This window comes from Capsella rubella, unplaced genomic scaffold (genome assembly GCF_000375325.1).
Source record: "Capsella rubella cultivar Monte Gargano unplaced genomic scaffold, Caprub1_0 scaffold_5, whole genome shotgun sequence".
Classification (NCBI taxonomy): Eukaryota; Viridiplantae; Streptophyta; class Magnoliopsida; order Brassicales; family Brassicaceae; genus Capsella; species Capsella rubella.
The window spans coordinates 13202862-13223355 of record NW_006238919.1 but is presented as its reverse complement, the minus strand read 5'-3'; the positions used below and the strand labels follow the sequence as shown (position 1 = coordinate 13223355).

Here is a 20494-nt window from a genome sequence, read left to right as displayed (position 1 = left end):
GGATTTTGTCACTAACTAGATTCGACATTTGAATCAAATGGTTATAGATAATGAGGTATGAAAAGATTGAGGTTTTACTATTGTACCTACTAATCTAAGAATCTGAGTATGAGTTTTGTCAACACTAGAGGGACCAGATAGGCTCTAAAGAGAGGAAAACAAAACCTTGAAGAAGCTGAGATCTCTAGAGCTGACTGATTTAAACTGCACAAAGAATATATATGAAATAGAATCGATAAAAATAAACATCCAAAGAAAGCTTATTACAATCGAAAAATGAGGTCACATAAATATAAATTATGATCTGAATCGACAAACAAAACGATTCCCATTTTGAGATACACCAATGTTACATATTTCGAAGTTAGGATAAATATTTGGAAGGATTTCCCAGCAATAATGGTATATATGTTTGAAAGAATCAGAGAAATGAGTTTCAACGATTTACTCACTCGAAAATCAGATTGTGACATGTTGTGTCGCACGGATAAGGACAGTCGATGGCTTTGACATTTGTTGTTCGGTCGAAGTACCAGTCACCTACAGATTCTGCGACTCGCTGATAAGAAGACAATTAACGAGCAGAGTTTAACAAACTTGTGATTGCTACATTGAGACAGAAACCGCATGAATGGTTTTGGAGGAGCAAATGTTACCTTTCCATTTAGTTGGGGCGAATCTTGAGCAAACCAGGTGTCCTGTCTTTCAGACTGACAATGCGCGAAGCAAGAGTTTATGAAAAGACCGTTCTGCTCAGATGCGGAAAATGAGTTTACAGCAAGCACCATCTGAGTCCTGAATTCTATTTGGTGTAAGCAAAGAAAAATGACATGGGAACAAATCAACATGCGCAGACTCAGTATAGTAGATAGAGTGACGATAAACAACAAGCGTGAGTTAAAAAATTTACCTTGGAAGAACTGGATTTGTGATGAATTACAGTGCAAGTGATCTGATTTGCATGCTTTCCAAATGCCGCCTGGATCAGCAGTTGGAGGAGCTAAGCTCTCTTGGATCTGACAGAAAAATATCATACTTATGTTTTCTCAAGAATCAAATTACTGTGGAAGGATGAAGCACTGAGCTAGATGGAAGAATTGATTATACCTGCCAAGAGTCATATGCTGTGTTGAGAAGAAACATTGGAGTTTTGATGTCTGAAACCAAGTTCTGGGGAAAGAAGCACTGAGAAAGAGAGAAAGAGATAATGTCAAAAGATTTTCTCAAGCCTTTTCTTCTAGAAACTTTGGTAATGGAAATAGTGATATTAGCGGAGTGAAATAGATATACCGAAGTAGGATCCAAATGGTTTGTACAAGTACTGGACAAGTCCTTTTGGAGGTTCTATAAATCAACAGAGACATTTATATAAGAGTTACAGTAAGCTTAAGATGAAGTAAGTTGTATGCACTTTAGTCATGCCCATTTCATAAGAATTTTGAATCTGAGATACCTGCACTGTAACTACACCTTGGAACATATTCCTAAGCGAGTGGCCCCCGGAGACATCCACTCTGCAATGTTCATTAGAAAATATCAAGTTTGGATACTTTTCTAAAGAAAAAGTACTATTCGTAAACAAAAAGAGCCAAGTTGAAGAGATTTACGCGTCCAGAAACATTCCAGCGTCACTTAAGCATTTAACTTTCGTGGAATTAGGTAATAGTTCCCTGAATTCATCACAGTGCAAGATGGAAGCTAATCCTCCAGCTGAACATCCAGAAAGCAGAGCCTGTGGTGAATAATCACTTGCAATTGATTAGTTAAGGCAATAAACAGAACATAAACCACAGCAACAAAATCCAAAAATGTGATAGATTTGATGAAATGCAAAGACCTGATTTGCTTGCTGCATGCCTAAAGACAGGAATTCTTGCATAGCCACTTGCCAGATTCGTTGTCCTCGATAGAAAAGTTGCGACCCCTAGATACAAGCCATTCTAACAAATTAGAAGAGGGTGCAAATGGAAGAATTCATCACAATCCTACGGTACTATTGAGTTCGGCCAACCTCGTCCTGACTATCCCCAGAGAAAGAAGCACCATCGCAGTAGCGCAACTTGATCCTGTTCCAATTAAAGAAGTCTGCAAGCCATAAGAAGACAAGAGAATCAATACAATAACGTGCATTTTTTTATACAGTTGCTTCATAACCACATGCACACAAAAACTCATGGTGACAAACCAGGGTTCTCTTCAGGTTTATTGCTCAATATTCCAGTGAAGGCCAAAGCTTTTTCCATGAAATTAGAGGAACCACGCCGACTTGTTTTGCGATACACACAGCTCCTATGGTTGTTACACCATCCTCCACCCTAAACCACTCACTGAGTTATAAGAAAAAAAAAAAAAAAAAAAAAAAAAAAATCTAGCTTCTAACAATTAAGTCATCCCTCAATAGCAGAAACTTCCATTGTATACAAAACCATCAAAAGTCTTAAAGACAACATAAGCTGTAAAATGTACATACCTCAAGTTGGATAAGCCAACTGTTAGCACCTGATCCAAAACCACGATCTAGATGATAACCAGGCAGCGTCCCATCTAAGCACACTGCATCAATTTAGCAAAGAGACCGAGTCAAAATACAAACAGTCTATGAAATCGAGCGACAGACAAAATCAAATCCCAACTAAGAAAGCCAAAATCGAGACTGAATTGTGGACCAAAAAGGACAATGTGATAGTGGACGCATTTCCACAACAAGCATATCCTCAGATCCCATAGAAGAAGAACGAAAGAGATAAAGAGAGAGAGAGAGAGAGAGAGAGAGTATACCAGCTCCTTTGGAGTCAGCTCCCTGAATCAAGGTGAGAGGCACCATGGGAACCGAAGAAGCCATCAGTTTATTCTCCATCAAAGATATCACAGCCTCAGTATCTATCGGTATCCCGAATCCATCGCTAGATCCGCTCCGAACCACCGCCGTGACTGAGCATAGCCAGCACACGACCACCGGAATCAACAATACGCTCCTCATCTCCTCGGAGCTCCGGGAGATACAGGGAAAACGAGCCGAGCGCGAAACTTTTGCTAAAAAGAACGATTTCGATAGTAATGTGTTTACTCTTAAAGTCTTAATCAGTACATGAAGACAGAATAATTTGAATTTGAAAATGATGGAAAAAAAAAAAGGAAAAGCAGATGAAGAAGTTTTTTTTTGTTTTTTCTCTCGTGCGTCGATTTGTAATAATTTATAATACTATTATTATATACTGAAGAATTCAATGTCTGAATCTAAATGCATAAAATTCTGTATTCCTTTTTATTATCAGATATTTAATTTCAAGTAGATTCATTCACTTGGGACTTGAATGTACCAAATTTTTTTTATAAAAATAATCTTACAGATTTAGCATTTAATATTTATAGGTTTGATACAGGAGATTGACATTTGTAATCCGTGCATAAAATCATATGGAGTATAGATTATTTTGAAAAAAATCAAGATACTGTTTAGACTGTTGTTTGCTAATTCCTAATAATCTAACAATGGTGGCAACTGGCAAGTGCATGTTTATGGATTCAATTAAAATGTTTTGTTCTTCCTCTTTTAGCGTGCTCTCTAGATTTTTTCTCTTTTGGAACATTCTCAAATGAATTTTAAATAAATAAGTAATATAGATTAAATTCACGTTTGCTAAGATTTTTTCGTGCCCTTCTGTCGGTCTGACGTGTCACTTGTGTCTGTCTCCATCCTGGATGTACTATACTATGGGCCTTAGAAATGGGTTTGTTGACACAAATATTTTGGGTCACACTATGGGCTTACAAAACCTATAAATTGATTGAAGGTTTTAGATTCTTTATAATTGTCCAATTTAATGACCTAACTTTTTGGTCATTATTTACAAAATATATCTAAGGGCAATTCCCATGAATATGATCTTTATATGCGAACAAAATTTGTATATAACACAGAAAAATATGACTAACTTTTATTTATTAAATATGTCTGGATTTTATTTAACTTTTAAGAAAATCAATATGTTAAACTATTACGTACACAAACACAAGAAAATTAACACAATCCATGTCAATATGTCACTAACCTAACTTCTTGGTTTAGTCTTTAAACCCTTTTTCTATTATAAAACACAGTGCTCTCTGAATCAGCTAACCATTTGTTCCTTGTATTATTATATATGCAGATTTGATTCATTTTCATCCGTATATGTATTTATGGTGGATGTTTATAATACATATTTAATTTGGCAAAACGTAGTAACATACATGATACAACTATTTGTGGTTTAATTTATAATCAAATTAGTTTAAGACATATTTTTAGTTATAAAACATTAAAATAATGTTTTTCATGATCAAACATTTTTTTTGTTGCATGATACTTGCCCTTTTTTTTTTTTATACACTTGATATTTCAGCATACTTTACTGTTTACCTTTTTATTCACTCTTTGTTTTTTGCACTATTTATAGAAAATGAAAATAGCAGGTCACGGAAAGTGGGAAATGACAAAGAAAATTTATATGAATGTTTAAAATAAATAATAATAATAGTGTTGTATATGCTAAACACCTCATCATCTTATTGCCTTCATCAGCATATAAACAACATGGTGGATCGTTATATCATAATTTCAAGTCACCTTCAACCATCATGCTTTCTGAAAATGATTTCATATACATATATAATACATGCCAGCCAAATTATACAGAAAAATAGAGACAAAACCAAAAAAAACATTATAATACATTATCGTATGTATATGCGTTTCCAAACGATATACATTATTAGATAAAAAAACCAGTCTTGAATTGATTTCTGGTAGTACACACATGTACACTTGAAGCGTTACAAAATACTTTATCGTTAACTAACAAAAAATGATGGTAATTGGCAAAGACCATAACCGTATAATTAAGATGATAACCAAATATTCTATGTGTCAAAAGATAAAATCCATTATTTCATTTTATTTTCGAATTTGTGTATATAAATATAGCTATCTCCTTCACTTTGATCATAAGAGCTCTCTCTCTCACTCACACACCTTTCATCAAGTAATCTCTGTCTATACTTCTCTCGTTTAGAAAAAAATGGATGGATTTGGAACGAAATACGAGTGCTTGTTCTTTGGTAACATTCATATATATAAACACATCATCTTCAACCTTTCTTCTCTATGCAATTTCTGATTGTTGTTGTTGTTGTGGCAGATCTGGACGATACTTTATACCCTTTGAGCATCGGAATCAACTTAGCTTGCCGAAAGAACATCCAAGGAAAAGATCACTAACGTTTCAAGATCGAATCTCTCTTATATCATATTAACGACCATATAACTGAAGTTCTTATTTTGTTTTTGCTGTCTCTTTTGTTATTTGCAGAGTTCATGCTTAACCAACTTGGAATTGAAGAGAGTGAAGTTCCAAAGATGTGTTTGGATCTTTACAAAGAATATGGAACCACCATGGCTGGTCTCAAGGTATGTGTTTTTCAAAGTTCTTGATCTAAACACCAAAATTATTCTTCATACCGAACCAGACGAGATAACCACAACAGAGGCTTGTTTACAGGTTCTTGGTTACGAGTTTGACAACGATGAGTTTCATGAATTTGTCCACGGAAGACTTCCATACGAGAAACTGAAACCTGATCCAGTTCTTCGTAAACTTCTTCTCTCTATGCCTCACCGTAAAATCGTAAGTTTCTTCCATCCTCAAGCTTTTTACTCGGAATCCTCACACTGCACCCTTTTTCTCATCCTCTGTTCTGTTTTTCCCCCATCAGATCTTTACTAACGCAGACAAAGCTCATGCAACACGAGCCCTTACCAGATTGGGTCTAGAGGATTGCTTCGAAGGAATCATTTGCTTCGAAACTTTGAACCCTTCTTCTGATTCAAAGACTCAACAAATTCTCTGCAAACCTTCTGTTGAAGCATTTGAAGCCGCAATTCGCATTGCAGACGTTGTTGATCCACGCAAAACGGTAATAGAACAGTCACAAGGATCTTTCACAGTTTTTTGGTTAGCAAACTCAAAAGTCTGTAACTTTTTTCATTTTCAGATATTCTTCGACGACAGTATTCGTAACATCGCTAGTGCTAAGGCAACGGGTCTAAAAACCGTGTTCGTGGGAGATTCGGTGCTAGTTCCAGGTGCAGACTATGCACTTAGCAGCATTCACAACATAAAGGAAGCAATACCTGATTTATGGGGAGATAATAAAGATGAGAAGCTCGAGCCAATTGTTCAGCAAGCAGCGGTTGCAGCCATGGTCCATGCTTAGAGAAACAGTTCAATAAGAATCCCACATTGATTAAGAGAACCTTCATTGTACTTTTAACACATCTATCCAAAATAAAGAAACAAAAGACCAGAATTTAAAAATCTTTGGCTTTTTGATGGTTTGGATTCCTCAACAGTCATAATAGCAAAAACAAAAAAACAGAACAAAGATCACAATGACAATGCAGTGGTCAATAATGATAATCAAGCTTCCATCGGGAGCTCTCCGCAGGCATAGATTCTACAACCTTTCTTGGGAACATCCATGGCGCGTGTCTCCTGAGACTCAAGAGTCCTCACAAGCTTCATACCTTCAATCACTTGCCCAAACACAACATGCTTGTTATCTAACCATGGGGTCTGCACATGAAGAGATCAAAGAACAAATATTCTGTGAATAAACTGAACCAAAATGTGAAGACAAACATATGAAGATAGATAACTTTATAGATGAGGTGAAGAGTCACCTTGACAGTGCAAATAAAAAACTGGCTTCCATTAGTATTAGGACCAGCGTTTGCCATGCTCAAGATTCCAGGTCCAGTATGCTTCACTGCAAATGCGAATAATCAAAAGCATTAATACCTCAAAGAAGCACAGACAAATGCAGAATTATTCTTTGATAAATAATACTCACGGGTGAAGTTTTCATCTTCGAACTTGGCACCGTAGATACTAATACCTCCAGTACCCTGTGAAGCAATATTGAAAAGGACGAATTAGAAAGCAATATCAAATAACAAGCAGTCTTGGATCCATGAAAAGAACTTACATTTCCCTCAGTGAAATCACCTCCTTGGATCATGAAATCCTTAATAATACGATGGAAAGAGGAACCCTTGTACCCGTACTTTTTCTCACCTGAAGAAATCAATATATCCTTTAGACAATTGTTTTTCTAAAAAGTTTGAAACTTTAAAAATCATTATAATTACAGTTGGAGACAGAGATCTCACCAGTACACAAGACACGGAAGTTCTCAACGGTTTTAGGCACAACATCTCCAAAGAGACCCATCACAATTCTTCCAGCGACTTCACCTCCAATTTCCACATCAAAGTAGACCTTGTTTGTCACTTTAGCCTGAGGTTCTATGACTTCTTCTTCCTCCTATGAAAACAAAAAAAAAGTTCAAGAATCAACACAAATCCATAAGAAACAGGACATCAATGATTATGACAAAAACAAATTAGGTTCTTTTCGGAAAATCTTACAGCCGCCATGGCTTTAACACAAGCGGTTCTCTGGTGCTTGGTGGTGGCACAGACTCCGGAAAATTGCTTGAGAGGGAAACTTGATGCATAGTGCAATCTCGAAGACAATGCAATTCCAGAGGAACGAGCTCCAAAGCAAACTGATTGAGATGTTCGATTTGCGGAAACTAATTGCGACTTAACACCGAACCCAATCTACAACACAAAACAAAAACAACGAGAATTTAAGACCAAAACTTACCACAAGAACAGCAATGATCTCTGATGAGATTTCGTTTCAGCTCATACTGCTTAAAATACTAAAACACAGTAAAGCCAAAGAAGACGCCATTGCTTGTAAATGGAGAAAAAATAATTAAAAGCATAGACTTTTTTCAGTGGCGAACCTGGGAAACGGAGCGGGAAGTGTGAACCATTTGCATTGAAGACGAAGCAGCCATTGATTTGATTAAAGAAGAAAAGACTTTTTGTTGGTTCGCTTAGACAACAGTCTCTAGTTTTGCAGATAAGAGAACCGCCTCGAACCTTGTTTTTAAGTTAGCAAATCTGGATTGGTATCCTTAGCGTCTCGTGCTAACTTACGCACATATGATTGCGACAACTAACCAGGCCTATTTGACATCTTTCCAGGCCCAGCCCAACTATATTTTCTCTCGGTTATTACAGTCCCTTTTTTAGTGATAATATTTGCCTACTGATTTCGATCGGTATTTAACATTTGTACCAACTTTTTGATAACGGAGATTAAAACATCTAATTGCAGATATGATCAATATGGTATGCAATATTATCTAGTTATCGTTTGATTAATTTTATTGTAATTAATCAGACAAGTTACGACAACTAGTAACCGGGAAGGTTTCCTACAGACTTGTTATTCTTTTAGGCCTCAAAAGGAAAACACTACTCTACTTGCACTACGTTTAATTAGTCTATCCAATTGTAGTTTTTTCCTGGATTTCAAAAGTTCAATAACGTCGACGAAGTTCACTAGAGCTATATGCTTTGGACAATTTTATGTGGAGGAACAGGCACTGTTTTATTGTAAACGGGCCTTGGTAGAAATATCCCAGGCATCTAGCGACACAATTCTAAATTATCTTCTTCTTCTGCTATGCATGAGGCAGATTGTATAGTAATGTCATAATCATGCATGAATCATACAAAAATATGACCAGAACAAAAACATCTTAAGAGATCAACAGAGGAATAAACAAGAGACCCTCTGTATGGATATAAATTGGAACAAAATCCATACATAACACACCACAAAAAAAAAAACATGAACTTGTCTACTTGCAATACGTTGTTATAGTTACTTGTCCAGCAAGTGGTAATGTCATGCCTAAGTAAATCCGACTAGTTACGCTTACTAATCACTTCCAAACACATCGCTGGGGTGAACAAGGATAACGTGGTAATTCTTCCTGGATTTCAAAAGCTTAACAACCTGGACGAAGTCATCGGAGGTGTCTCCCAAGATTAGCAGCAAAGTTGATGGTTCAGGATGTTCAGCTGACCAGGACACGATGTCTTCAAGCATCTTCGTATGTCTCGCGTATGTGTGTCCTGAAACAAACAAACAACAGAGATCTGATCTATAAAATATACATTTACACAAAAACTATTTTTTAAAAGACAAAAAAAAAAAAACGGAAGCGATGGAGCTTTTACCTGCGGGAAAGTGATTGAGCTTAATGCCCTCGGAAGGAAAGTCAAGACCAGTCATATCACCATACGCACTCATCGAGACCGTACCATGATGACCAGCATCCGAAATGACTGATCTAACCCTCTGCACAACCTCACCGGCATTGAGTTCATCAGGGATCTCGCACTGTTCTATGTCCCAAAATATGCCAGTCTCAGCTGCTGCGGAGGTTTTTTTTTTTGCAAATATGAAAAATATTACGAAACGGACAACAACAAAAGGAACTCAGATCCTATTCGAGAACGATTCTAATACAGATCTAGACCACTTATGGAGAAAAGACGCAAATCAAAACATCAGAGCTTAGTGTCCCAGGAGATGTTACCTGCATACTCGCCAGGAAAAATGTCCGACATGGCAGGATTGATCGAGAGAACAAAGAGACTATTTTTGGTCGGTGAGAGGGTTTTAGCTTTGACGCGGAGCTTTTAGGGTTTTGGTGGTCTGTGCTAATTTCGGTGCGACCCCTTGCTAAAACAAATATACAAACAAGCAGCAGTGGGCAACTTAGTAACTTCGCAACTCAAGACTTACCCAGGTTCATTGTAATCCATAGAGAACAAGAGGTGGTGTTAACAAGCCACCTAAACTGGACTTCTCTATGGGCCTTGATTACAGCCAGCGACTTGTCCATTTGGCTTTGATATTAATTCGTTACGCTCTGTAATGTTAATGTATATACACAAAAACAGACCATAAGATATTCAAATACCATTCTTGTTGCTAGTTAACGATCGAAACAGAATCTCCAGTGGCAGGACCATAGAAGAGAGAGAGCTTAGAGATCCCAAGCTAAACCCTAAACCCTAATAATTTAAAAATGAACTTAATATCAACTTACAATGCTCCAAATGAAACTTTGGTTTAAATCAGATTACAAAACATTTATTAACTGTGTCAAAAATCGAACATCCCACCGGCTAAATCTGTAAATGCCTATACAAATTTGCTTTTATAGAGAAGAGAACCTGCAATTGGGTGTGTGATTGAGAATTTTGTTTACCTTTCTTTCCTCACAAGTCACAAAGCAAGATGATAGATGTGGCTGAACTGGACTAAATAACGTAAAAAAATATGTATTCTAGGACATTGAGAACAAATCAATTGATCGTTCTCAAAATCCGAAAACAAAATCATACGTTTTCATGTTACTTAGTCTAGATCAGACATCTTTTTAAGTCTAAAACCTCCACGAAAAGGAAAGAGTAGATAGAGGAGAGACAAGACAGAGGAAAAGGGAATATTTAGGTTGAGAGGCGGCTAACACTTCAGAGTTCAGAGAATGAAGGACATCTGCTTTAACCTAAAAATATGGACTAGTATCGTTGACACCTCACGTTACTTTACGCCGGCGAGAATATACCCCCTACTGGGCCTATTTTATTTTATACCAGGTCCAGCCCCGCAAGATATATGAACTTAAAAGGACTTAATCATAAATTTACCTCATCTGGGCCTGTTTAACTTTCTACCAGGTCCAGCCCAGCAAGATATATGAACTAAAATGGACTTAATCAAGAATTTACCCCATCTGGGCCTATTTAACTTTCTACCAGGTCCAGCCCAATTAGATATATGAACTAAAAAGGACTTAATCAAGCATCTAAAAAGGACTTAATCAAGAATTTACCACAAACGGGCCTATTTAACTTTCTACCAGGTCCAGCCCAATTAGATATATGAACATGCTTCATCACCGAAGTGGGTAATTTAACTTTGGAAACTGAAACCTTTTGAAGTTTTTATATCAATCTGATCTGGAATACAATTCGGTTTAACCTTAGAATTATAGATAACGATAACCAAAACTTAAAAGTCAAATTAATATATACATCATATATTAAAATGTGTAAGAAAACGACATCACATCTCTCCAACTCTCAGTCTTGCTTTGCGTTTAAGTTAGTTTAGCTATGCATATAATTTTCAACCAACAAATTCATATATATAATATATATATATATACCTATCAAATCGAGACATGAACATATATCAAACAGTTGCAAAATAGAGCTTCAAATCTGATTCACTAGCTCTTTCTACAGTAGTACATCATCAAATAATGGACTCGAGATGTTATGGCTTCTTCTTTGCTTTGTTATCTTTTACTGTGATTGCTCTTGCGTACGATCCTGACACGCTTCAAGATCTATGCGTTGCAGATAGTACTTCAGGTAACATATACCTTGTGTTTACTTTGAATGACATAATACGAAGTAAATGTAAATGTACAAATGTCATTTATTTATTTTGAATCATCAATCATGTAGGCATAAAAGTGAACGGTTTCACATGTAAGCCGGAATCAAACATCACCGCCTCAGATTTTTTCTACGCCGGAATCGGAAAACCCGCCGTGGTTAGCAACACAGTCGGATCCGCCGTCACGGGAGCAAACGTAGAGAAGATCGCAGGGCTTAACACGCTCGGAGTCTCACTCGCGCGTATCGACTATGCGCCTGGAGGTTTAAACCCGCCGCACACGCACCCACGCGCCACCGAAGTGATCTTTGTATTGGAAGGCGAGCTCGACGTCGGGTTCATAACGACGGCGAACAAGCTATTCGCTAAGACGGTGAAGAAAGGAGAAGTTTTCGTATTCCCGAGAGGATTGGTTCATTACCAGAAGAACAACGACAAAGCGAAACCGGCATCGGTGATCTCGGCGTTCAACAGTCAATTACCGGGTACACAATCGATCGCCGCCACGCTCTTCACGGCCACTCCGGCGATACCGGATCACGTTTTAACGACGGCGTTTCAGATCGGGACCAAGGAAATCGAAAAGATCAAAACTAAGTTCGCTCCAAAGAAAGTCTAAAATTTTTAAGTTGCACTTTCGTTATAAATTTTTATTTTATTAATTGGTTATAATAAAAGGAAAAAGAAGAAGATTATTATTCATTAGAGAAACCTAGCTGAATCAGCTGGAGGGTTTTAAGCAATCCATAGCGCAAACCTATAAACAGAGAGATCTCTCTACAAAGCAAACACGGGGATATGGAGAGAAAGCTGTACAATTTTTTTATACACTAAAAAGCTCTGTATAAACCAAACAACATAACTTTGCCTACCGATTTATATATAAGATATATTGACACTGAAACCCAAAAGCACACTTTTATTTATCTATCCTGAGGTTATGACAGAGATGTCCAAGTTCCGGCCGTGACTTCATCCAATCTAAGAATTTCATTTCTTCCGGCGACGTGCAATAGAGGTATGATCTGAATGTTATCAAGTAAAAGTAGCGCCTGTTCATACAAACAACAATCAAATTATTTGTTTGGATATGGAAAGAAATGGAAACTCAAGGTTTGTTTGGTTTGGTTTGGATTGGATTTTAAGTAACTAACCTCAAGGCTTTAACACCCATGTCCATGATGTGTGAACGGTTTTCATCTTTTGTAATAGGAAGCTTGTTCAGTTCTTTACTGTAGTATACAATATCTTCTCTCAAATGTCCTGCACCAGCACACCTATAGAATCCCAAAACAAGAGGACAAAATCATGAGCTATGTAGTTAAAAGTGAAAGAAAATTGTCGCAAGAGATTAATTGATTCTATAGATACATACAGTTCGACTATTCCATCTACGTCTGATTTGCTTTGAGGACCATGAGAAAGCACTCTTATGAGACTCAGTATATCACGATAATCTCCCATACTCAATGCTTCTTCATCACAAGCCCGTGAAGGCAAATCATCTTCTTCTAAGGTAGAAGAATTTGTTGTTAGTGTTGGTGTTGCGGTGAAGTTCTGACCAGGTTGAAGTAGGAGACAAGTTATGGCCATTGCATAAGAAACACCTCCAAAACCGGTGTGCGATACAAACAAGTAACTCCCAGCGGAACTGTGTTGAAAACATCACCACAAGTTAAAACGGAACAGATTTGGTATATATATAAAATCTGCAGACAATTGATACTTACTCGTCTTTACAATACTGGATTGCGTCTACATCGGAAGCTAATGCGTCTTTTTCTCTGGTTAAAGGTATTCTCCGGTAAGATATGTTGAAATTTTCATCTTTTAGAGCAGCATATACTTCTGCAGGTGTCTTCACATTATCTGGTTGAATATTTTCCCAATATCCAATAACCCGAGATTGATTTGATGCCGGGCTGTATTCTTCACGATGCAATAGCATTCGGCCTCCAGTCTCTCGAACTTCAGACAATATATCTTCTTTTAATCGTGTTTCTATGCTTTCCACCTGCATTGAGGATACAAATTAATAAAACTGTTTTTGCTATTTGCATAATTATTAGCTCTGATTGAAACATACCACTGCACCCGTTATTCCAACATGCTTAAGGGTATCAACAGGTTTACTCAATTCTCTCAAGACAAATGGAGTTCCATTGATGTAAACAACTGCTTCTTCTCTCAAGTCTGTTACTACTATCCTTTCTGAAACCCCACCTTCTTCCTTTAGTTTGGTGCCTAAATAGGCAAGCATCTTTTTAGCGCCTGAAATTGTGGGAGTTGCCATGCTATACACAGGATATCTATCAACCTGAAATGAACGTTATGTCATGGTTAAGTATGATCATTTCCAGGTTACGAGTAATCAGGAAACCATGGGTACAAAAATCACATTTCCTTGAAGCCTACCTTGTATACATGAGGTGCACCGTTAATTTGCAAACGACTTGAAGTTCTTTGGCCAGGAAAAAAGTACATTTTAAGAATAGAACCTTTTCCCAAGACAGAACCACTCCGTTCGTTGACAATTGACTCCATGACTGCATCCCCATGTTGTGATTCATGTTGTGCCCGCAGTTCCTCCTACGTGAATATATCCAAAGTTATAACAAGCAAAATAAAGAATATTATACAATCTCCCAATGCTCAAAATGGGAAACTTGACTCACAGGAATGGTGAAAAATCGTCCAGGTCTTAGCCTTATGCTCCACTTCATTGCTTGCACCTCAGGCCTCTGATGCAACCAATTCTTGAACGTCACCTTAGATTCTCCTTCCACAAAGAATCCATCAAAAGCTTTGCTTCCTAAATAGGCTGCAAAGGCAATCAAACGGAAGTATCTCTCCAAGTATTCAGCGCCACGTTTCAAAGCAGCACTCCTTACTCGTGGCTCAACATGTTGTTGGTTGAAAACCTTCCTGTACTGCAGAACAGCTTCACGAATATTTTGCAATGCAGAACATCTATCAATCACAGCATCTAACGCCTCACGGGATTCAACTCCATTATCGAATAACCTAGTGATTTTCCACAGCAAAAGGATGTCATCCATTCCAAATGCACGACCTTGTTCCTCCTCCTCCGTTCTCCGTCCTGAATTACGAGGTCTTGCTTCAGCGTTATTACTTCCACTTTCTTCACCACCACTTGAGGAATCTTCATCCACAATTTCATGGGTCAGAACATCATAAAGAACCTTGATAGGTCTCCCATAATTTATGCGGAGCTTCACTAGACAGGCAATAACAGTTCCAGTGGTTGTTCTACCTCTCCCCATCTGTGAATGTCGAATGAAAAAGGAAATGCTGTAAGTTGAACAGATAAGCTAAAGAGGATTACCAAATATATCGAAATACACAAGAAGATTGGGACACAGAAGAAAACTCAACCTGGCAATTGAAGACAAAAGCAGTGTCTTTGGAAGCAGAAGTAATATTAGATGTCAATGTGTCAAAGTCTGAGCTTTTGGGTGCTTTACCATCAGTTATAGGTACACGTGCGTACTTAATAGGAAAACCATCAGCCTCTAAACATTTGTAGACCTCAAGGGGTGTCTGAACAGAATCAGCATCCACATTTTCCCATAAGTCAAAAATCTGTCCATCTTTGGTTTCATGAATGACCATTATTGCACCGTCGTATCGCTTCGCTTCTCTTAGAATATCCTCTTTTAGACGAGCCTCCATTCCTTCAACTCTATCTCGATCAATTCCCTACATAGACGTAATTATGTAAGCTTTCCAAACAATCCATAGGAGTTGAAGGGAAATTGAGGCTCATCACTCAAAAGGTATGCATCTAATTGAGAAAATATACTTAAAACATACAGATTATTACCGTATATTCAAGCATGTTCTTATATGGTCTTTCAACTTCACGTAGAACAAATGGTTTCCCGTTGATATAGATAACAGGTTCTTCTCTCATATTGTGCCAAAAAACTGGCCGACCACCTCTAGAACTCCCAACCCTTTCAATGACAGATCGAATACCATCTATAGTTGGATTCGCAACACCATACACAGGAAATCCTGGAACCTCCCTGAAATTCGGAGCTCCTTCCACCCTCTCTGGTAGACTTAAAATTTGACAGCCAGGACTATGATCACTCTTTAGAACAGTTTGACTTCCCAGAACTGCCCCACTTCTAAGCGCAGCTACGACACTCATCTCGTGAGGGCGCCCGTCGGTAGATTCTGCAATCTTTGTCAAAGAAGGTTTCATAGCTGCATATCCAAGGGCACCCATAGGATCTCTCCTGAGCAACCTGGAAGAGGCAAATGAACTTAAATGAGACATCTGAAGATTATATACAGTCTGAAACATGAGTACCAGGTTAATTTTGGCATTCAAATTCTATTACATTAGTGTAAATAGATACTGCAGGGAGCTACTTAAATATAGGAAAAGTCTCTCGAATAAGTTGTTCTTCAACTGTTCCTATGGAAAACTAAGGTGCAACCAGATTTACAAGCAAACAGAATCATAACAGGTTACAAAGCAAAAGAAATTGCTAGTCAGTACCTGCGAAGAATGCTATAGAGCTCTGGCCTAGCTCGCATCCAATCAGCAAAACTGACGTGGCCAAACGAACCAGATTGGAGGAAAGCACCCTCTGAATGAAGATATACAGCAAAGCATATAAGGAAGTAATATCTTTCCAAGTACTCAACAAAAAATGAGAGTGCAGCCTCTCTCTTCTTTTCATCGGGTTGACGCAAAATACTACTGCGATAGGTTGCAATTGCCTCTCGTAAATTCTGTAAGGTAATTCATGGATAAACTTTAGACCTTTTACCCTAAGTGAAACCTCATAAGATAAAAATTATATGGTTGCTTATTAATTAGATTGTATACTTCATTTAGGTATAAAAACTTAACACAGATACCTGCATGGATGCACATTTGTCGATGACTTTATCGACTTGCCTTTTACCTTCTACACCACCCTAGAATCATGAAACCAATAAATAGTTAGAAGCAGTAGGACCATGAAGATGATCAGATAAAGACAAACGGAACGGGATTAAATACCTCTAAGACTCTTATTAAACTTCTTACGACCGCATATTCCCCTCTACGGATTGCCTCCTCGGAGTTCGGCAGATTAACAGTAATATTTTCGCCAGCTTTAAAGATTCTCCCAAAAGAGTTGTTTCTTGGGAATCCTTGATCTTTATTCAACATTACATAGCAAAACAAAATGACAGGTTAATGGATACCATAATGAGCTGGCTTAAACACCAATCTGCCTGGACTACTTATCGCTAGGCTATATATTTTACGAGAAATATGTGGCTCCTTAGATAAATACATAAGAACAGGCTTGAGTAAGAGGGTTGAAAGATAGTTATTTAGCTAGTCGATAGTGTTTCGTTTCTCTATGAAAAATAAACCACGTGCAGATTTGATACTCAAAAAGCGGAATAAAAGTAAACAATTCAATAATAAGGTATCCCAATTCAGCTTGTTATTTTGCGAATAACAACATAATTCACTGAAAGAGCATTTGCTATACTCTCTTCTCATATGCTTCTTCGCAAGTTGAGCGGTTGGAGATGATGAAGTACCTGATGCTCCAGTTCGTTTGAAATAGACCAGGGTTGCAATCACCATTCCAGTCGTTGTACGACCTCGTCCCATTTGACAATTGAAAATTATCTCCGTATTAATGTCAGCCTGAGATATCTTCCTAATCTGAAATGATACATGTGTATCAAAAAAATAATTGACAGAAACATAGTAATTGCAAAATAATGTTCTGCTCCTAGCAAATACCAAATGGCAAGAGAGAAGATCATTCAAGGTTGTTGACTTCGAGGAATGGCATAAGACTTACCAACAGATCAAAATCTGTTTCTTTTGGTGACTTTTCATCCGTTATAGGAACACGTTCATAATCTACAAGATAGCCTTCAGCTTGCAGTTCCTCGTAAACCTAAGATCCAGGGAAGTGTATAAGCAAAAAGAATAATATGAACATGGAAAACCCATACAAGGGTGTACATATGATGCTTCGTTCCAATGTCCTACCTCAAGTAGTGTCTTCAAAGAATCAGTTGAGACTGGCTCCCACTGGTCCACCATCTGACCATCTGGCAGTTCATCGGTGACAAGTATCTTGTTGCCATATCTGCAAGGCAAAAAATGGTCAAAAACACCCAAAGCAAAAACAATGATACAAACAAATTCAGATCATTCAAAGGACCTAGTGGTTACCTTGACGCCTCCATGAGTATATCTTCTTTTAACCGTGCTTCCATTTGCTCTACCCTTACCCTGTTGATTCCCTGATCAGAAACATAAGATTAAAGGTCACAAATGAGGTTCCACGGATACACAAGTTTCTAGTTTACTTAGTTAGTTAGTGGAGATAACTTGTAGCTAACCCATCAAACTAAAAAACAACATGCACAAAAGGCTATATTAATGAGCGAAAAAAATGTATCTGAAAAAAATTGACAGCATATTAGGACAAGGCTTTTGTACCGTGTACTCAAGATTGGTGAAAGGTTTCTCCACATCACGTAGAACAAACGGTCGCCCATTGATGTATACTACCTGTCAAATGTGCAGTAGATGAAAAGTTAAATACGAAATAATATCGTTAAATAAGAAAGAATATCAAAGCAACAATATTGACAGAAGTTGGAGAAGATGGATTTACCGGTTCCTCCCTAAGACTAATCCAAAGAACTTTAACTTGTTTGCCGTCCTTGTGAGCGCCAATATGCCTAAGAACGTTTCGTATGCCAACAGCGGTTGGGATTGCAACCCCATGAACACGTAGTGAATCAGCCTGTAACAAAGACCAGAAAACCAACATCAGATAACAAAAATAGAGATCACATAAAGCCATAGTATCTCAAAACCAGCCTCAACTTAAAAAAAAAAAGTTATCAAGGTTTATGAGGAATCTGCATTCTGGAACACACAAGATCAAGACTATATAACGAGTGTCGTAGATAAAACCCAGCTGGGACACATAGGATTCGTTTATGTGATTCGATTTCGATTTGATTCACAGATTCAGCTCACTTCAAACAAAGCAAAATTGACAGCTGGAATGTCTCAGATATGAATTCAAAATGGGAGAATGGAGAGAGAGACCTGACGGTAATTGGGAGCGCCTTCGATCTGAGGAGTCATACGCTTGTTCTGACATCCTGGAAAATGGTCACTCTTAAGAATCGTCTTCTTCCCAAGCACCGATCCATCTCTCAGCTTCATCACCTGCTCTGGCTCCTTCGGTATCGACGACATCTCTCATCCAACAAAAAAAAAAAAAAACACTCGCAGATTCGATTCCCGGAGAAATCTGAACACACCCTCTCGACTTCCTCTTTTACACACACTCTAAACTGTTGTTCGATTCCCGGAGAAACGACAAAAATCCTGCGGCCAATGCGGAACCTAGAAACGCTGGAATATTCGTTGATTCGCTGACAAAATACAGCAATTTTCTCGCGCGAGAAAAAAAAGATGAGAATCAGAGTTTGAGAGAGAGAGAGAGATGAAGAAGAAGAAGAAAACGGATAAGGTCTGCGAGCAAGCGAGAAATGGAACGAATCGGAATTTAAGAATAAACGCGGAGGATAATTCCAACAAACTAATTAGAGCGGAGAGAGACGAGCTCACACGCTAATACTCAATTTTATCTATATACAGTAAAACATCTATAAATTAATACTCGATAAATTAATAATCTCTATAAATTAATAAATTTCTCCTGTCCCAAGTTGGAACCAGTGTAATTTTAGACATATTTCGATAAAATAATAAGATAATAATTTTTTGAAAATCCTTTGTAAATATATGGTCCCATCAATATTATAAATTAATAATTAGGTAAAATTTTCAAAATATATGTATATATAAACACATTAGTTTTTGTTAGATTTTATTTATAATATTTTATTATATGAAAAATAGTTAGCATTATCTTTTAATACATAATAATTATTATTTTATTTGTAATTGATTATATAAAATACTAATTATCATGATTAAATATTATTTATTAAATATTGTCTTGAAAATATTTTCCAAATTAGGAATATCTCTCTATAAATTAATAATTATTAATTTATCGATAAATTAATACCTCTATAAATTAATAGATTTTCATGATCCCAACATTATTAATTTATAGAGGTTTTACTGTACATATGATCTGATAAAATAGTTAATTTAAATATTTTGTTAAAAGAAAAACAAAAAAAAAACAGATTTATATAATTAACAATTCAATTTTAGGAAAAAAACAAATTTTTTAAAAAAAAACATAACGATAGAACTATCTAGAAGCCTAGAGGGATTTAAATAAGGAAGTAGAAATCAAAATGAAAACAGAATTAATATTAATATAAAATGAATTAAGGTACTGTATTTATATAATTCGGGGATACGAATCAGCTATACTAGTTTTCATGGTATGTGACAAAGCGTACCATTTAGTACTGATCAGCTATAATTAAAACCGTAGTAAAATATTTAAATGGTTGTTTAAAAAACAAAAACAAAAAACCAAAAACTGATCGTAATTCTTTTCTTTTTTTTTGCCAAAAACTGATCGTAATTCTTATGTATTCAAATTATCCGGATTCAACACGTTTGTTTAAAAGCGCTGCAATTCAATTCAAGCCAACCATAAAGAGATAAGACATAATAGTTATGTTTACTTTTGTGTTGGTTATAAAGTTAACTTTTACGTTATAACCAAAACAAATTAACTTTTGAAAGAAAAAAATAAAAAATAATTAGTACTAATAAAGTAGGCCTCCGAATAAGAATAGAAAACGAATAATAAGAAAGGAAACAAAATTTCGATAGGTCAGTAGATGAGTCGTGGGTCTTGCGTCATACACAAACGTGAAAGATGTGTCTTTTTCTTTATACAAAAAAAAAACAAACTTTGTCTGATTATTTCCAATCCTGCAAAGATATTTATTTTCTGTAAAGTTGGTTTTCATGAAACTTACATTTCAATTGAAGTAAAACACTTAATATTTTTATTTTATCATTAAAAATAGCAAATAACGTTTTATAATTACAATTTGAGACTTCTGAATCCTTGTTATCCCTAATCGAGTTTTGAACATTTATT

At 36.7% G+C, this 20494-nt stretch overlaps 6 protein-coding genes across 6 annotated transcripts; 2 read left to right on the top strand and 4 right to left on the bottom strand.

Moving 5' to 3' along the window:
• Positions 1-218: 218 nt before the first annotated feature.
• On the bottom strand, positions 219-3123 carry LOC17886417 (pectin acetylesterase 6). The gene is made up of 12 exons (XM_006291142.2): positions 2779-3123; positions 2471-2553; positions 2186-2315; positions 2012-2085; positions 1838-1924; positions 1608-1732; positions 1454-1514; positions 1291-1344; positions 1108-1185; positions 911-1016; positions 657-802; positions 219-559 (listed from the first exon to the last, which is right to left on the bottom strand). The coding sequence occupies exons 1-12, from the start codon at positions 2978-2980 to the stop codon at positions 449-451; spliced, it is 1257 nt and encodes a 418-aa protein (XP_006291204.1). The 5' UTR covers positions 2981-3123; the 3' UTR covers positions 219-448.
• Positions 3124-4991: 1868 nt separating this feature from the next.
• Positions 4992-6356, top strand: LOC17884900 (uncharacterized protein C24B11.05). The gene is made up of 6 exons (XM_023782572.1): positions 4992-5100; positions 5181-5246; positions 5352-5449; positions 5541-5666; positions 5755-5955; positions 6034-6356. Exons 1-6 carry the CDS (start codon positions 5061-5063, stop codon positions 6253-6255), a joined length of 753 nt encoding a protein of 250 aa, XP_023638340.1. The 5' UTR covers positions 4992-5060; the 3' UTR covers positions 6256-6356.
• LOC17884804 (peptidyl-prolyl cis-trans isomerase CYP20-3, chloroplastic) lies at positions 6330-7983 on the bottom strand. Its single transcript, XM_006290215.2, has 7 exons — positions 7855-7983; positions 7469-7663; positions 7211-7364; positions 7027-7115; positions 6892-6946; positions 6722-6807; positions 6330-6614 (listed from the first exon to the last, which is right to left on the bottom strand). The coding sequence occupies exons 1-7, from the start codon at positions 7906-7908 to the stop codon at positions 6459-6461; spliced, it is 789 nt and encodes a 262-aa protein (XP_006290277.1). The 5' UTR covers positions 7909-7983; the 3' UTR covers positions 6330-6458.
• A 656-nt stretch (positions 7984-8639) lies between these two features.
• Positions 8640-10289, bottom strand: LOC17885592 (meiosis regulator and mRNA stability factor 1). The gene is made up of 5 exons (XM_023782932.1): positions 10183-10289; positions 9892-9985; positions 9505-9650; positions 9143-9340; positions 8640-9037 (listed from the first exon to the last, which is right to left on the bottom strand). The coding sequence occupies exons 3-5, from the start codon at positions 9533-9535 to the stop codon at positions 8841-8843; spliced, it is 426 nt and encodes a 141-aa protein (XP_023638700.1). The 5' UTR covers positions 9536-9650; positions 9892-9985; positions 10183-10289; the 3' UTR covers positions 8640-8840.
• An 871-nt stretch (positions 10290-11160) lies between these two features.
• Positions 11161-12083, top strand: LOC17885908 (germin-like protein subfamily 2 member 4). The gene is made up of 2 exons (XM_006290250.2): positions 11161-11353; positions 11450-12083. Exons 1-2 carry the CDS (start codon positions 11242-11244, stop codon positions 11998-12000), a joined length of 663 nt encoding a protein of 220 aa, XP_006290312.1. The 5' UTR covers positions 11161-11241; the 3' UTR covers positions 12001-12083.
• On the bottom strand, positions 12058-18977 carry LOC17886566 (paladin). The gene is made up of 19 exons (XM_006290446.2): positions 18499-18977; positions 18056-18187; positions 17878-17949; positions 17608-17678; positions 17422-17521; positions 17228-17326; positions 16959-17085; positions 16423-16562; positions 16278-16337; positions 15913-16148; positions 15226-15655; positions 14778-15101; positions 14057-14665; positions 13797-13970; positions 13468-13698; positions 13112-13395; positions 12757-13032; positions 12536-12658; positions 12058-12433 (listed from the first exon to the last, which is right to left on the bottom strand). The coding sequence occupies exons 1-19, from the start codon at positions 18649-18651 to the stop codon at positions 12301-12303; spliced, it is 3774 nt and encodes a 1257-aa protein (XP_006290508.1). The 5' UTR covers positions 18652-18977; the 3' UTR covers positions 12058-12300.
• Between the last annotated feature and the right edge of the window lie 1517 nt (positions 18978-20494).

Coding starts and splice junctions, on each gene's coding strand:
- LOC17885908 (XM_006290250.2), top strand. CDS start 11,242: ATGGACTCGAGATGTTATGGCTTCTTCTTTGCTTTGTTATCTTTTACT. Junction 11,354..11,449: donor CGTTGCAGATAGTACTTCAG/GTAACATATACC, acceptor TCAATCATGTAG/GCATAAAAGTGAACGGTTTC.
- LOC17884900 (XM_023782572.1), top strand. CDS start 5,061: ATGGATGGATTTGGAACGAAATACGAGTGCTTGTTCTTTG. Junction 5,667..5,754: donor CTATGCCTCACCGTAAAATC/GTAAGTTTCTTC, acceptor TTCCCCCATCAG/ATCTTTACTAACGCAGACAA. Junction 5,956..6,033: donor TTGTTGATCCACGCAAAACG/GTAATAGAACAG, acceptor TTTCATTTTCAG/ATATTCTTCGACGACAGTAT.
- LOC17884804 (XM_006290215.2), bottom strand. CDS start 7,908: ATGGCTGCTTCGTCTTCAATGCAAATGGTTCACACTTCCCGCTCCGTT. Junction 7,116..7,210: donor CTTCCGTGTCTTGTGTACTG/GTGAGATCTCTG, acceptor TGATTTCTTCAG/GTGAGAAAAAGTACGGGTAC. Junction 6,615..6,721: donor TTTTTATTTGCACTGTCAAG/GTGACTCTTCAC, acceptor CTTCATGTGCAG/ACCCCATGGTTAGATAACAA.
- LOC17886417 (XM_006291142.2), bottom strand. CDS start 2,980: ATGAGGAGCGTATTGTTGATTCCGGTGGTCGTGTGCTGGCTATGCTCA. Junction 2,554..2,778: donor AGCTGACTCCAAAGGAGCTG/GTATACTCTCTC, acceptor AAATTGATGCAG/TGTGCTTAGATGGGACGCTG. Junction 1,017..1,107: donor CAGCATATGACTCTTGGCAG/GTATAATCAATT, acceptor TTTTTCTGTCAG/ATCCAAGAGAGCTTAGCTCC.
- LOC17885592 (XM_023782932.1), bottom strand. CDS start 9,535: ATGTCGGACATTTTTCCTGGCGAGTATGCAG. Junction 9,341..9,504: donor TTTTCCTGGCGAGTATGCAG/GTAACATCTCCT, acceptor AAACCTCCGCAG/CAGCTGAGACTGGCATATTT. Junction 9,038..9,142: donor GCTCAATCACTTTCCCGCAG/GTAAAAGCTCCA, acceptor TGTTTGTTTCAG/GACACACATACGCGAGACAT.
- LOC17886566 (XM_006290446.2), bottom strand. CDS start 18,651: ATGTCGTCGATACCGAAGGAGCCAGAGCAGGTGATGAAGCTGAGAGAT. Junction 16,149..16,277: donor ACAAATGTGCATCCATGCAG/GTATCTGTGTTA, acceptor ATTACCTTACAG/AATTTACGAGAGGCAATTGC. Junction 15,102..15,225: donor AGAACATGCTTGAATATACG/GTAATAATCTGT, acceptor ACGTCTATGTAG/GGAATTGATCGAGATAGAGT.